Source organism: Lissotriton vulgaris, chromosome 3_1, assembly GCF_964263255.1.
Source record: "Lissotriton vulgaris chromosome 3_1, aLisVul1.2, whole genome shotgun sequence".
NCBI lineage: Eukaryota > Metazoa > Chordata > Amphibia > Caudata > Salamandridae > Lissotriton > Lissotriton vulgaris.
The window spans coordinates 1,324,836,848-1,324,853,146 of NC_141689.1; the positions used below are offsets into that span (position 1 = coordinate 1,324,836,848).

Consider the following 16,299-nt stretch of genomic DNA (forward strand, 5'->3'; position numbering starts at 1 on the left):
CTTTTTGCTTTTATTTGTGACCCTGTGTTAGTGATTTTTGGGTCTCTGTGCACTTTTCCCTGGGTCCCAGAGTGAAAGTGCGTGCGTGTAGTATGGCTGGCCTGCCCTCCCATAGGAATGCATGGGGAATGTGTGTGTCCCTGGTAGTTCCTGATGCGTGGGGAGTGCAGGCTCGAATTTAGTATGTGTAAACTCGGGAGAGTGAATGCTGCGAGATGGTGTATGCGGCATGTATGTGTCTAGAAGGGAAGTGCTACTTCTGGACATTGAGATATGTGTGCAGTGAGGGTGCTGGAGCGTGATTGGCTGGAGCTGGCTGGCATGCCAGGCTCCAGGAAGTCTGGATGGGTCTGCCCGGTGGTGAGGGGGAGATTAGCATGAGTGATGTGTGGGAGGAGTGTACCTGTGTCCTGGATGGGCTGGGTTTTCCCCACACAATGCTGGCTCCGCCCCCCTGTGGTGTGTCTAACGACCCTAGCCTCCCCAGTGAAAGAAAGGGGTGGTTCGACCATCAAGAGTGCTCCAGAACCAGCTGCGACTGGTTTCTCCCCCACCCTGCACCCTTAGACAAAGGATTTGGTGTATAAAAAGGGGGCTGTGTCCCCACTGAAACTGTTCTCTTCCAGGATCCTGAGGGGCTGCTGCTGTTGCTGCTGGGCCAGAGGACCGCCACTTGGGGTGTCTCTCTGCCTGGAGACCCAGTGAGCTGGCTCTGGGCCCAGCCTTGCCCCCCCCTGCCTTGCTGAGGGGCTCTGCCTGGACTTTGGGGGCCTGAGCTCTCCCCTAGCGCTTGGGAGCGCTCGATTTCGGCCCCAGCGCTTAATAGCGCTTTATTTGCTACTTTTGCGCAGGAGGCGCTTTAAAAATTTAGCTAGCAGGGAGCACTTTAAATCGCCTTTTAGCGCTGAGGAGCGCTTTGCCTGCCTATCGAGTGCCCACCTCGATTCCTTGATAATTGCCAAGCCGGTGCCACCCGGCATCTGCACCAGATTCCTGCAGTGAAGCCTTCCCGCGGGCCGCCGTTCTGCCCACGGTGACCCGGAAGCAGCTGACAGGCCGGCCAATCGCTGCGCGGCCTGCCCGGAAGTCCCGCCCCCGCAGCCCGAAGAGAGGAGGTCGTCCGAGGGTGCAGGCAGGGCTCCGGTGCTTTGGAGAGGGAGCCCCGCCCGCCGCCTTTAGCAGTACCTGGCCCCCAGGAGCGGGACCGGGTGACCAGAGAGAGGACGCCGCCTCCACAGACCGGTGAGTGGGGCCGGGGTTCCTGTCCAAGGAGGGGGGCGTCGCCGGTGCCCACCCCCTCCCTGTTGTACCCTTCTCACTTTTTGGCACACCCTGCTGGCATTGGTGATCGTTCTTGGGCCCATCCGCCTGAAGGTACGAGTCGCACAGGCTTAGTACGACTCGTACCCCTTCCCTTGTCTGGACCGGCTGCGGTGTGCGCATCTCACGCCAGATGCGTGAGGTTTGGTAGGGTCCATTGCACGTAATCGTAGGGAGCGCACAGGAGCGTTCCAGAGGACCCAGACTTTGCAAACACAGTACCTGGGCCCTAAAGACAGTGCCTAAGCTTTAGAGAAGGGGTCATTGCCTTTTTGAGTCCCCAGGAGGGGGACTCCAGCAGAGAGGCTCCTACATTTCAAGGGGCATTTCTTTAACCCTGAGTGCCCCCATTGCTGTGTGCAAGAGCCCTGAGAGGCTCTGGGAGGGCCATTGTTGCTTTGAGCCACGAGAGGCTCTTGAGGGGCACATCATGAGTTAAGAGCCCAGAGAGGCTCAGGCGACCCCATTTTGTTTTAGAGCCCTGCGAGAGGCTCACAGCCCACATTTGTTTAGAGCCTAGAGAGGCTCTTTGGGTGCCATGTGTGTTTAGAGCCCAGAGGAGGCTCCAGGGGGCATTTCCTTTTGCCCACCAGTGTGCTTGAGCCCACAAGGCTCCATCGTGTTGCCCCATCTTCACCCAGCTGCCCAGCACTTTGTGGGCAGCTGCCACGTTTAGGACCCTGACACTTTGGACACAGGGCGTCCTAGCCCCAACAAGGCCAGAGGGCCTAGGGACAGTCACAGGTGGTGACTTACATGAGTTTGGCGCAATTGTACTTTCTATGCACCTCTGAATGTATTGTTTATGCGTCATGTGCCTTTACAACTCTGAATGAATGTTATGCATTGCATCATGTGTTTTGTTCTTACACCCCTACAGGTATTGTGATGTGTAGGTGGTTGTTTTCTCCCTAGTACAGGTGGTGCTAGTGAGGTCCTGTTACCAGTAGTTACTGGTTGTGTGCTATTTTGTGCTAAAGTAAATTTATATTTTACCTTCTAAGTGCTATTTCTGAAAGTGTTACTTCTGAGTCCTGACAGTGGTCCAGGTGGCCCTGTCTTGTAAATATCCCCCTGTAAATTCTGCCCGTGCCTCTGGCACATTGTAAAGTGTGTTTTATCTAATGTGTTTTGGTGTAATACAAAGGCTATTTTTATATAACCTTGTGTGGAGTTTCCTTTGTGGTGGGCCTTGGGTGTTGTTGCTGGGGTGCGTGCGCAAATACTTAACTTACATCGCCTCCAAGTTTAGCCTTGCTGCTCGCGCCACGTTACCTAGAGGACGAGTAGGGGTTATCTTGGCGTGTAACTCCCTTGCCCTGACCTTAGGAATGGTGATCCCTGACTGACCTCGACGCGAGTCTTGGCCAGCCAGGATCCCATTTCTAACAACCTGCCGTTAGTTTTTTTAGGGGAATAGAACCAGATCTTAGCTGGAAGACTAGCTTCCTATCCATTGGGACCGTAATAGTGTCCCAGTCATTTTCTAAGATAGGACAGATTTTTGTCTCCAGGAAGCGACCCGCCATAGAGTCAGACCTAACACCTCTCAGCAGATTGCCGCCCACCCAGTCCCAATATTGTAATTTGAGGGCTTCCTTACTTGGGAAGACTTCTTCCACTGGGTTGGTCCAAAGATTGGAAAACCCAAGGTTAATTAACATGGCCCTTAGATTTTTAAGCCATTTTATCTTGTGGAAGTTGTCTTCCTTGATTATCGAAAGGAAACCATCAGCATATTGCCTAATCTCAGGAGTTGTCCAAAGACGTCTCCAATAGAGAACAGGACGCAGTCGCGCTCTATCGCTAATTGGACGTCTACCCAACTCCAGGAACAATGGTATTAGGGGGGTGCTCGGTGGGAGGCCTGTAATCCCTCTGAGAAACTTGTTCTCAGATGTCTGTAGGGCCGAAAGATTATCCCAAGCCCATAACTCCGCACCGTATAAGGTGGCACCTAAGACCTTTGCGTCATACACTATAAGGGCGGGTTTGATCGGTTTCGTCTTAGATTTTCGATGTTCTCCCCGCAATGCACCTGAAAGCTGTTGGTGTTTTAGGGCCGTTTTTTCCAAATGATGTGACCAGCCAGGGCCCTCTGCTATCTGTACCCCTAAATATGTGAACTCCTTGACAGTCTCTAGCTTGCTATTATTCAGGGTTACCTTAGGATAAATTTTACGGCGTGGGGAGAAGGCCATTAGTTTCGTCTTCCCCACATTTACTTCTAGGTCGTGCTCTTTGCAAAAAATATCAAAAATATTTAATGCGCGTTGTAGCCCAGCAGGGGTTTTTGACAAGATCAGGGTGTCGTCAGCGAACATCAGGATCGGGACCCTGACGTCCGCTAACGATGGAGCGTCTACGCTTGCTTTCAACATTCGCTCAACAATCCCATTAATAAATAATGAGAAGAGTAAGGGTGCCATGGCACAGCCTTGTCGGACCCCCCTTTCCACGGGGAAGTCCGAAGTTGACTCGCCATTCCCACCCGACTGGACTCTTGCGAAATTAGATTCATGTAGACGCATGATTAGGGTGAGCAATTCAGCAGGAATCCCCAGCTTTTGCAAGACCAGCCATAACTTAAACCTGGGGACCAGATCAAATGCCGCCCGTAGGTCGACAAACGCGACATACAGGCAGCCCCTTCTAAGTAAAACCGTCTTCCACCGCAGTATGGTAAAGCGGAAAACCTGGTCAATAGTACTGGTTGCTCGCCTGAATACGGCCTGATATTGTGAAAGAGCGTTGTTGTCGTCCACCCAGTCCATAAGCTGATTTGCAACCATTCTCCCCATTACTTTTTGCACGGTTGCTATCAAGCTTATGGGCCTGTAGTTGGCAGGGAGTGAACGATCTCCCTTTTTGTGAATGGGAATAATGATTGCTCCTTTCCATAGCTCGGGAACCACCCCCCCCTTGGCTAAAGCATTTCCTAACAAGAAAATATACCTCACCCATCTCTTCATATCATACTTGAAGATATCCGGGGGTATCCCGTCTAACCCTGGTGCTCTCCCGCATTTCACAGAGCTAATCGCATTTTCTACTTCTTTGGGGGAGAACAAATTATCAATAGCATAGACTGGCATTATGCCCTCCCCTACCCCGGGGTGCATAACTTCGGCATATTGTGGTCTGAAGTACTCAACCCAGGCTTCTTCAGCTACATTGTTATCAGGCTTTGCGGGGCTAACTCCTCTACCCCACTTAATAATTTTCCAAAAGATCCTAGAATCCTTGTTACTAGAAGCCTCTTTTAACTCGGCCCAGTGGTCTTCATCCCATTTCCTCTTGGCTTGGGAAATGGCCAATTTATACAATTTCCTTGTCACTCTAATTGCAACACTGTCCCTGTTTCTAATAGCTTGTCCCAATTCCAATCGTGCGGATCTGCATTGGCGATTAAACCACCTGCCAACATCCTGGGTTTTCCTCCCTTTCTTGATCTTAGTCAGAAAACATGGTTTAAGGAGGGAAAATAACTTATTATGGATGTCTGTAATATCCCTAGCCCCGGAGCTGTGGAATCTACCGCCTCCATGGCGGAAATTGCGTTATCCACCTCATGGTTGATGTAGGTCATTGTTTCCTCGTTAGCCAGTACCCTTGGCCATTTTAACCTACGTTCATCATTGCTCATGACTGGGATCTGGTCGTTCCTTAGATGCAAGTTTCCCAATCTGACATTCCACCACCTATGGGTCACACAAAGGGGGTTATGATCACTTTCTATTCTAGGCTTAATAGCCATATCAATAACCCCCTGCCACAGCTAGAGACTACATATTATATAATCAATTCTGCTCCTGCTGTTGCCGTTGTCAAAAGTGCAACTGCCCTCCTTGTCCCCTGGGGTTCTCCCATTCAGGGCTCTTAGACCGTATTCCATACAAATAGCATTTAATAACAGGATGTCTTTTGTCCACCGTGGGACGGGGTTTAAACATAAAGGTGGTACTCCCCAAAGATTGTCCTCATCCTTCCCTAAGGGATCATTTGTACAGTCAAGAGGTTCAAAAGTCCTGTTAAGATCCCCGGCTACTATTACCCTACTATCTTGGGACTTGGTTTCTAGGGAGGCAGACAGCACCTCTAGAGTGGAAGAGTTGGTTGTGTTACTGCCTCTTGCATAGACGTTATACAAATCCATTAACAACCCCTTTTCTGTTGAGATTCTTAGCAGTTGTAAATCGCTAGTTCCCAAGTCCAACATTTTAATAGTGATGTCCAAGTCCTGTTTTATCCATACAGTAAGGCCTCCCATAGGCCGACCCCTTCCACCTTTGGATGCTGGTATAGAGAAGTTTAAATAACCACAAAGAAAGACGGGGTCACAAGCCCAGGTTTCTTGGAAACAACAAACATCAAACCCATTGATAAATTCCACCCAAGATTGGGAGTCTAACTTACTACCCAACCCTGCAATATTCCAGGATAGAAGCGTACCAAAGCTAGGCTCAATCCCACCGGAATTGCTATTGTTGAAACACACTTGGGAAATCATTGGGCTTTCAATGTTATTAGCGACCTTCACAGGATCATCAATGCTATCAACAACCATGTTTACTGTTGGTGTGGGTAGTTTCACAACACTGGCATTTATATTTTCTATCCCACCTCCTCCCTCTAATAAAGAGTTCAGAGGTGTTTGTTAGTTAATAAATATCTTGTTTATTTTCATAACTACCTGTGTGGTGTCCTTTCATTTGGTATTCAAGGGGTTATATGTGGTAAAACAGCTGGCTTCACATGCCAAAAGAGTTTAGCCTAAGCCTGCTTTGTCCATGCTACCATTAGGATAGCTGGTCTAGAAGGTTGACTTACAACCAATCACCATAAGGGTTCTTTGGACTGATACAGGGTGATCACTAGAACTAGTGAGCATCATATATCAGGCCATCTTCTCATAACAGAGGTACCTTGCTTCTCATAACTGGACATAATTTAGATCACACACCCCCCAAATACAAACATTGTGAAAGCATGAATAGTCAAAAAGAAAGAAGTAAAATATTCCAACCTCACCTCAGCACACTGCACTTTGGCAATGTAGCCGTTGTTCTGTAGCTCCATCCAGTTAGCTTCATAGAGTTTTGGGCCAATCAAGAAATTTAAATCCACAATCTTGTCATCTTCTCGGACGAGGGTGGCTGTCAACCCAAGTTTACAGTGTGCCTGTACAATGGTTAGCACTCTTCTGAACATCTTAGCTAAAACAATAATCCACAAAATTATGTTATTTTTTCAATTAGGCAAGTGGTTGGTCTGTCTCTAGAATTTAGCATGTGATTGGAAGATGCTGTGAGTAGTACGTTTTAGAGCGATTATTTTGACCCCAGATTTTTTTTTTTTTACTAGTTGTGGTGTCAATGCAGTCAGATGTAATCAACATATTAACTTTATATATACATAGGCTGTGACTGGGAGCATGCTCAAGATGGTCAATGCTAAGAATGGACACAAAACTATTAACATCCTAAACGTGGACATTGTCACTTGAATGCCATGGTTGATGTTGAGGACTGAGATCAATCTGCATGTGGAATTAGAATGAGTTACCTTTGTATATGCCACACACTGCATACTGAATCAATAGGAATGCATTTAGTACTCTTTGAAGATATTATATTACAAGCAATAAAAGCAGACATTTCACAGCTTCTTAGTTTGCATCGATGATGTCCAGGAGAAAAAAATACCAGTAACAATAGTTTTGATGAATAATTGATGGTATAATTTTGCTTTCCAGTTTGTAAGTGTTGGGAGGAGAATTACACGCATAAGGTCATGCAAAAATATCTGTTCTGTACATGGCTTTAAAAGTATTGTTGTATTATACATTGATGGGATATCCCTGCCATGTGAGACACAACAAAAGGGATCATCTTGAGTTTTATCCAAAGACAGAAGTTCTCTTGGCCTCAAGCCAGTGGCTTGGGCATTACAGCAAATACAGCAATTGCCACTTCTTGTGTACCACCATAGAAAAAAGAAAAATATCCACTTTAGAAAAGTTCCCTCAATTCCACTATAAAACCAAAGAATAAATAAATTATGGCATGAATCGATTGTGTCAAATGCCCCAGGAATTGTGTGACCTTTTTGATTTAGAAAGATACGATCGTTCGAGAACAGTAAAGGGGAACAAGCATTTGCAATGCAATAGGTCTCGCATTAGGAAAGTTTGAGCTATTAGTATTGTAAATGACAATTTTTTTATTTATGTGTTGGTTTTGAAAATAGCGAAATTAATAGCTTTGTCATTTACAATGCCAATAGCTATAAATTTTGCAAATGTGACACCTAGAGCACAAGAGCGCCAACGTGGAAGATCAATAGGAGTCTACCAGTGAGGCACAGACAGACAATGGGAACACTTGCCCCTTGCGATCAGTTTTATTGCATTCCCTTTTCCTTGCTTCATAATGTACCCATTTGGTCGGTCTATTATTGAGGAAGAACAGCCATTTGCACCTGCGCGCCCAGTGCAGGGTTGGTCTACGAAAAGTAAAATTGTTTTTGCATCAATAGTTGCAATTGCACTATTAATTTTATTACGGATATCCTGGTTCCTGGAAGAGAAGTATCCTGTGCAGCCTTTGGTTGGTACAACACAGATTCCTTCTGAACACATTTTTGTCACTTTGGCCCCTCACAAGGGAGAGCATCGCAAGTCTTATAAGGATAATGTATTTATACAAATGTTGCATCAGGCTCATGAGGTGTAGATTAGAACAAAATGTTGGGTTTGTGGATTACTTCCGTCAGTGACTCATAAAAGTGATAGCTTGTTGTTCATGCCGCTGTCATACATCAGTAGTTGCGAGGGTTGGTGTGCATTGCTCAGTATGGCGCATCCCCATCCCCAATTCAATACTCTGTGTAGTGTAGTTCCTATTTTCCCTATAGGCCCTGCGCATTGGAATAACAAACAGTAGTGTAGACGTATTCCAGGTCTCTACTGACTATGCTAAACTTAATTGGGTTTGTTACCAACTAGCTCAGAGGTCACTGGAAACTTTCTTGACTGAATAGAAAGTGATCAGCTTCCCTGGTACAGACAAGAAGGGATTCAGTTTTCCAACAACCGCATAAACATGACAACTTTGCTCCTTAGAATAAGAGTCAATCTCTAGAGTCGTGTGAAACAATAGACAGTTATTGTTATTGTTATTGTCGTTTTGTATAGCGCCAATTCACCTGCAGGTCTCAGGGCGCTTTGACCGCAAAACACAACAACCGAGCTAACCGAACGGGAGTGAAGGAACTGGGTAAGGCTGTACTGAGCTAAGCGTTGCTCTGAATAGAATTGTTTTTAGGGCTTTCCTGAAACGGAGTAAGTTGCCATCCTTACGGAGGGCCTCAGGCAAATCGTTCCAGAGCTTAGGTAATAGGACGGAGAAAGATCTCCCGCCCTTTGTGGCCAATCTGAACCGAGGACATACCAGCAATTGGGCGTCGGAGGACCTGAGACTTCTTTCCGGTCTGTACATCTCTATCCGTTCCTTGATATACGCCGGGGCTTGTCCATAAATGGATTTGTGGGCTATGCAAAGGCTTTTGAAGACAGACCTTTGCCCAACTGGCAACCAATGAAGGTTACGTAGTAACGGGGAGGCATGTGCTCTTCTTGGGAGTTTGAAGATGAGTCTAGCCGCGTCATTTAAGACCACCTGCAGTCTGTTGATTAAAGTTTTAGGTAAGCCCAGGTAGAGCGCATTTCCGTAATCAAGCCTTGATAGAATGGTGGCAGAGACTACCGTGCGAAGCATTGACTGGGAGAGGAGTGGAACTAATTTGCGCAGCTGTCTTATGAGGCCGGTACAGGTTCCAACCACAGTGGAGATCTGGCTGACCATTGAAAGGGCACGGTCTATCTTAATGCCTAGACTTTTGACCGCGTCAGCTGGCTTAGGGGTCGGGCCCAATTCCTGAGGCCAATACAAGTCACTCCAGGGCGAGCAATTTGAGGAAACTATCAGCACCTCAGTTTTTCCGGGGTTTATTTTTAGGAGGTTCGTAGACATCCAATGGACTGTGTATCTAAGTACCTCCTGTGCATGTAGCTGAGCCTGTATAGTGTTGTCTATGCTCAACAACAGCTGTGTGTCGTCGGCATAGTTGAACACACGGCAGCCCATCTCAGCTAGTGTGTTTATCAGAGGTTGGAGATATAGGTTGAACAGGAGTGGGGACAATGCTGAGCCCTGGGGGACTCCACATGTCAGGTCTCCCACTCCTGATATCCTGTCTCCCAGCTGAATCCTCTGTGTTCTCCCGGTTAGAAAAGATTTCAACCATCGGTCAGTTGTGCAGATTACTTTCACCAAGATGCAGAGAATAGAGAGATGGGCGTTTTCAATAAAAAGGTATTATTTATTGAACAGTCTTTCTTCTCATGCAAGAGAAATGAATTGCCACAATTGCAAGACTAGTTATTATAAAAAGTGCGTACAGTAAAATGAGGATTGCGAAATAGTACTGTAAAAGCATTGATATGGTTTCTTAGCCATACAATGGTTAAAATGAATAAAATATATACATTCATATATACATTTGACTAACGTACTCAACTGGTGCTTCTAACTACGCCTACCCCAGTGTACCTGACCTAAGCTTAATACGTGGGAGGGAGTAAGTAAGTAGCAGTTTAAGTTAAGTTGGTTTTGCCAAGGTTTGCTTCAAGAATTCTCTCTAAGGGTTTAGTCAACACCATACCTCTGAAATAGAATGTTGGAGGTCTTGTATCTCCTTCCAGGACTCGATATCCCAGTCACTCGCAAGAGTAGGCTGGAAACGCCGGAGCTGGATTTTCTCGGCAAGAGAAAAGGCAGCGTCTCTCTCAGCGCGTCAAGGAGGAGGAGGAGGGGCAGCGTCCGTGGGCAGCTTGTATCTGCTGGGCTCTGCAAGGGACAGCTGTTCTGCTCCTGTATTCACCGCACCATCGCTATCATCGATGTCGTCGCGGCAGTGTTTGCTTAAGGCAACGTTGGTAATATTTATACATGAAAGGTGCCTTGTTTGACGTAAGTTTTTGGACATAAGACGTCAATAAAGATGTCACTAGGAAGTGATCGTCTCTCAGTGCTCATTAGAGTTCTATTACTAATCAAAACATTGCAAGCTGGGCTTTCCCAGGTTGCTGAGTTTTATCTTGTTGAAGAACTCGGAGTGTAATCTAGGAATCTAAGATAGTGGCTTCTGCTGTGTCATCTGCTGTAATGAGCTGCAGAGGAAGAGGTTCTGAAATGTGGCTCTGATTGTGTTAGGCCAGAGACGAGTTTCTGAAATATCGCTCTTGATCGTTTATGCCATTATAGGGGTATGAATGGATTATAGCCGTATAGGGGCATAAGGTCACAGTATTGATCGGGGTCCTAGATTAGAACACGACATCTGGATAGGACACCTGCTGATTCTCGCACTGTGGTACAGAATGTGGATTTCTGTCATAAGGTCCCCCACCGGGTGGTTCGACAGGCCAAGAGGAGTTTTGTAAATTGCTTTCAAGGACCTGCATGAATGCATACAAAGTGTAAAGAAAGGGGCATGGTCTCAAATGGAAATAGCTGATTTCCGAGGGTTCAACACATCCGAGTACTTCCAATCTTTCCAGGCTCGTAATGTTGCTGAGAACAAGCCAATACCAGTGTCAGTGGTCAACATAACAGCTAGTTTCTGTGTCCAGGGGGTCGGGAGGATAAAAGTAGGGGAGAGCAAGTGCAATTCCACCTATGACTTGAGATCGATCAATAGTCCATCCTTAATACCAACCCCCAATGTCTATTTTGCCTGTGGATCCAAAGCTTATGTCTGGCTCCCAGAGGGATGGTCGGGCAGGTGTTAGCTCTCTTTTCTCCTCCCCCCTGTGTATATAGCCCCGTCTAATAATCATAAAAATCATCAGCTACAGTGTAGAAGTGTATACTTGTTCCGAGTTCGAAGGGTTTTTTGACGCATAAGATATAAATCAGACAGATACAACATTACAACAGTTTGAGGATGCCATGAAGGGTATTATACCTTTCTGGGGCCCCATGGCCAGTAGCCTCCAGCATTGTTGGCTCACAAGAGTGGTGGAAGGGGTTATTAATACGACAGCAGGGATACTGACCAATATTACTGCTGAGCTTCCGGGTACGAGGCTCGTTAAATCGGATTGTTAGATGTTATCCTTGCCGATCGGGGAGGGGGCTGTTGCGTTATTGGCAGTAGCTGCTGTGTGTACATTCCTGACCACGCCCCAATGTGTATGCTGCCATACAAAAGTTGCATAGACTTTCATCCGCCCTACACCAATAAAATGGTACTTGGACTCTCTCTGGATGGTTCTGGGGTATGTTCACGTCCTGGGGTTGGAAGATTTGTATCTTTCTGGTTGCAGTTGCTGGTATTATCTTAACATGTTGTCTTTGCATACACTGCCTCCCTGCTTGTTGCACTTATTGTGTAAGTAATTTGACGCTTAATCCAAAGACATCAGTCCATGACACTAATGCCACGATCATGATGCTGAAAGATTTATGTTGATTGATGAAGGTATCTTTGAATATTGATAATTCGTACATCAGCTTGTAGTGGTAGCTCTTATTGTCTGCAATGTGTTATCTGTTTCTAGGTAGTTATAAAATGGTTTAGTGACTGTTAAAAGGAAGGTCTGTTGGAATGTGTTAGCTAAGTTATCCATGCATGTATTCCTTAAATTAGCATTCGCAGCACCATTTTATATTCAGCTGCCATTTTGAGCCATGACCGAAATTAAATTCTGTCACTCTCTCTCTGCCCCAGCTGAAAACAGCTGCAATAGTCTTCGTTTCTCCAAGGTTGAGCTTCGCTGTGCTAATAAATACACTGTCCTTGTCTGTACATACCTTTCCCACTAGATAGGCCTGCTCCCACTATTAGAGCGGAGGATGCAGGCACAGTGACCTTGGAACTGAGATAGCATGTGCCCGGTCTCAGGATTGAAACCCATTCCTCTGCATCTCCTTTGTTCACCAGCTACCAACAGGAAATTTCCAGTTAGAGCTTGTCTTTATTGGTTTTGAACTGTACATAATGTACCACCATGCTTGCTAAGGCCAGTCCCTCTGCAGCAATCCCAGGAGACTGGTCAGACTGGCCTCCACTCAAGTGTACTTGAATAAAATATGCTTGATTTGAATGCTCTACTGTCTGACTGACTCTTCATTTGTATGTAAGGCTGAAAGGTGGTCGCGAGTGGCCCGGGTGGCCATAATCTGGTCAATTCCTTCATTAACATAGTTTGCAATATGTTTAAAGTGTACTGTGGCATTGTTTGACCTCCTTTTCTTCCTTCTTTATCCGCATTGTAATAGCTACTATGATCAATCCTGTATGCCAAGATGCACTTCATTAGCGACCTATTGTAGCCGTGAGGCATCAAAAGAGTACTGGAAGTCGACTGTTTGTTGTCTAGGTCTTGCTTGCTGAAAATAATAAATCTAAGTAAAAAAAAACTGTGCTCCAATACATGCTGCTATTTCCAACCAAACTGAAGTCATACTGGGTACAAAAGCTCTTTTCTTCACAACAGCCTCTGATCCCAGGTACCGGCTGGAGCAACACATGAGCAAAAGAGAGCTCACTTGGGGGCCTAGACTGGAAACCCACAGAGATGAAAATTCAGGAGGAGACACTGAACACCTGAGAAGCCCTACTGTGGGCAGATGGTGGTGGTGGTGCAAAAGGAGACGGACTACTTCAAACGGATTGACAGAGAAGATGGTGCACCATTGACTGTAAAGGATATGGATGATCCCTCGACAGGTGAGCAGGTGTAACCTGTGGTCATTCCCCTGAATTCTAATAATACACTTCGGCTCACTGCACCCTCCCTACTAGCCATGAATTTGTGGCGCCTCCTGAATGACAAATGCGCTCACATGTCCAATTGTCTGCTTATGCCAAAGTTCACTCACTAACTGTTGATGACTGTCAGTGCTGCCCTGGTTAAAGTATGGGGTTGGGTGGTGTTCAACATGTTTATTTAGGTGATGTATAAAAGGCTGGCTTTAGGATGGTGTGACTGGTGGCACTGTAATGGGCACAGATTTTAGGGGTTGCTGGGTTTTGAAATGTCTAATGGGTTTAGGTTTAAAAGCACCTGCTGCAGAATTCCTTGTCTGTCCAGAAATTTTCAGGCAACAAACATGTCAAGACAACTCTGGTGATTAATGTTCCTGCTGGAGAGATATTGGAGGTTTGCCTAGTGGCAGCTTTGAATCATCAAGTGGCACAGGGGGTTAACGTGCCCGCTGTAAATAACGTGTAGCATGCAGATCACAGAATTGTATTTTATGTAGATACAACAGTGGGTTACTGCTTTTGTCACAGTCCTCCTTTTGTTACTTGCAGTTCATAAGTTACAATCCTGATATGGAACAGCAAAATATGAACTGTCATTAAAGAGCTGCATGCAAATTGCAAGATAAAGCTTAGGATGTTACATTTTTCTCTTAGTCATTCATTATCTTAAAGCTGCTAAAACGGCTTGTTCAGGTAGAAATAAATTAACTTTTGTAAAGCCAACCCCAACCACTGTGTTACATTTTAAATCTTGAGTTTGTGCTTCATCAGACGAAGCACTCTTAAAATATTCTGCCTACCAGTATAGATGAGATGACATCTTGTATCCTCATTGTCTTCTGTAACATTTTCTCTACACTGATTTACACATGGATGATTCATTGTCTCTGTATAACGTGTGTGATGTAAAGTGGTCCGACACCCTATACTGGTATGGGAGGCACTATAAAACCAATTAACTACATGTGAGAAGAGGCAACGGGTATATGAATGGCACTGTCAAAAGTAAGGGAATCCGAGAATAAGGAGGTAATTGGGACCACCAACGAAAATTGTTGCACCAAGTGCCACCAGCGCTAAAGCAGGCCTTGGATGCCCCCCAGCCAACTACCAACTTTAACTCTCCCGTTTTTACAAGTCACATTTGGTGGCACCTCTACTGATTTAGACTAGACTAGAACATAAACATATTCAAATTGACATGTTTGTCTCACCCCGGTATACGGAGTTGTTTGTAGAATATCTTTGTAAGACTCAACTGGCCAGAAGTCCTTGATGAAATTATATGGGGCAAGCCACTGATGTGCATCCCTTTCTGTAGCCTATAGGCACTAGCAGTGATGGATCCTGCTTTTTGGGCTATGATCAGGAAGCCTACTATGAAGTATTGAATGCTCAAACTCCGTCACCTGTGTTGGCCAAGCTGGAGGAGTTTTTGACTACAAAGGGCATCCTTACTTTATCTCATAGGCCTGCTTCGCATATGTTGGAACAGCAGATTTCACCCCACGAAATAATAACTACAAGAGAAATGGGAGGGGCCTTCACTGGGTTAATATGGCCTTCCCTTGGGTTTTACAATGACTTCAGTCCAGCTTTGTCACAGATTGCTAATACTATATAATGATGCAAAAGACACTGAAATATTTCCATACACAATGAAGGAGGCTGCGGTCCTAGTCATTACTAAACAGCGGAAAGATCCATCACAGTCCCCTTTCCCTTTTAAAGTTTGAATACAAACTATTGGATAAGCCCATAGTGAACAGGATGCTTTAGGATGTGGCTTCACTAGTACACCCAAACTAGAGTGTGTTTGTTCACAAAAAAAACTCCTAATCAGAGGAAACTATCAACGCCATGTCCTATGTCCTGGCGAATGATCCTTTGGCAACAGTATCTACCTTAGGCATGGAAAAAATGTTTGATTAACTTGAGTGGTTGTACTTGTTTGCAGTACCGAAGGAGATGCGATTTGGTCCTGCAATTTTGAGCTGGTTTGGGTTGAAAAATGTATACTCCACAGCTGGAGCCATGACTGGCCTTATTTACTCTTAACAATGGAGCATCAAAAGGGGGATGAGGCAGGGTTGTTCTCGTATCCTATTGTATTTGCATTGGCCACTTTGTCTCTGGTGTTCCTCTTTCAATTGTACATTTTTGATAAGGGATATTGAAACTCGTCACACTATTTCGTGATATACTGTTGAACATCCTTGACTCGGATTCTGAACTTCAAGACGTTATGTCCTTGTTAGAAAAGTGCAACCGTGTTCTTAGCTTTAGAATTAATCGTGGGCCAATTCATGCCTATTTCTGCTGTGTTGTGCTGCAATGGATGCTTTACTGTTTGTGCATCCCTCCCCATCTAGGTTCATCAACTAGATTCTCACCCCATTGTGGGAAACATACAAAAAGCCAATGGCAGAACAAGAAACTCAATACGTTTTTGGGCAACTTGCTTCTTTTGGCTATGGGCAATATTTTGCTTGCTAAAAGGACGCTGATGACGCTGAAAACAGTTACTCTACTTTTCAACTAACTTACCTGAGATCTTGCTAGGCCATGTTTTCAGACATCTGAATTCCGTATAAGACCCACCCCCATTGTCAAGCGTCAGACAGGGGGCTCTCATACTTCGAACTGTATCATATTTTGGACGTGTCGTGCATTGCCTTTTTCTGCTTTTTTAAAATCCTCATTGTATTTATTTACTCATGTAATCATCATGATTGATGTATCCATTTTAAAGTGCATGGTTTTCTTTGCTTTTTAAATGACAAATATTCCTAGTATTATGATACTTTCATTTAGGTTAATAGTACAGCATTGGTTCATATGACACATATTAATTAAATCAAATCAATGATGGAATCAATTCAATTCAAAAGGTGCTTTATTTGGTTTGTAAAGAAATACAACCATATAGCAACATACACATAAAAAGAAATTTAACACAATACTAAATTAAGCTATCACAAAAACAATCTTACACAATAGCGCTCATGATAGAAACATTTAACAGTATCAATAGTGCATAGTCATTAGGTCATTCAAGTTTGGCTAAGATTTTAACAATCCTACGACCTTTAATTATGTGCAAATATGCAATTTAAAGTGCTAAATATTGTCTCTATATTAGTA

At 45.0% G+C, this 16,299-nt stretch overlaps 1 protein-coding gene across 3 annotated transcripts in view; it reads right to left on the reverse strand.

The window, feature by feature from the left end:
• ERCC3 (ERCC excision repair 3, TFIIH core complex helicase subunit) overlaps positions 1-16,299 on the reverse strand; it is a 1,672,020-nt gene that overhangs the window by 883,109 nt on the left and 772,612 nt on the right. For all 3 annotated transcript variants that reach the window (XM_086961802.1, XM_086961803.1, XM_086961804.1), the window contains one exon: positions 6,352-6,536. In XM_086961802.1, the coding sequence (XP_086817928.1) occupies positions 6,352-6,536 (185 nt within the window). The remainder of the gene's footprint in view (positions 1-6,351; positions 6,537-16,299) is intronic.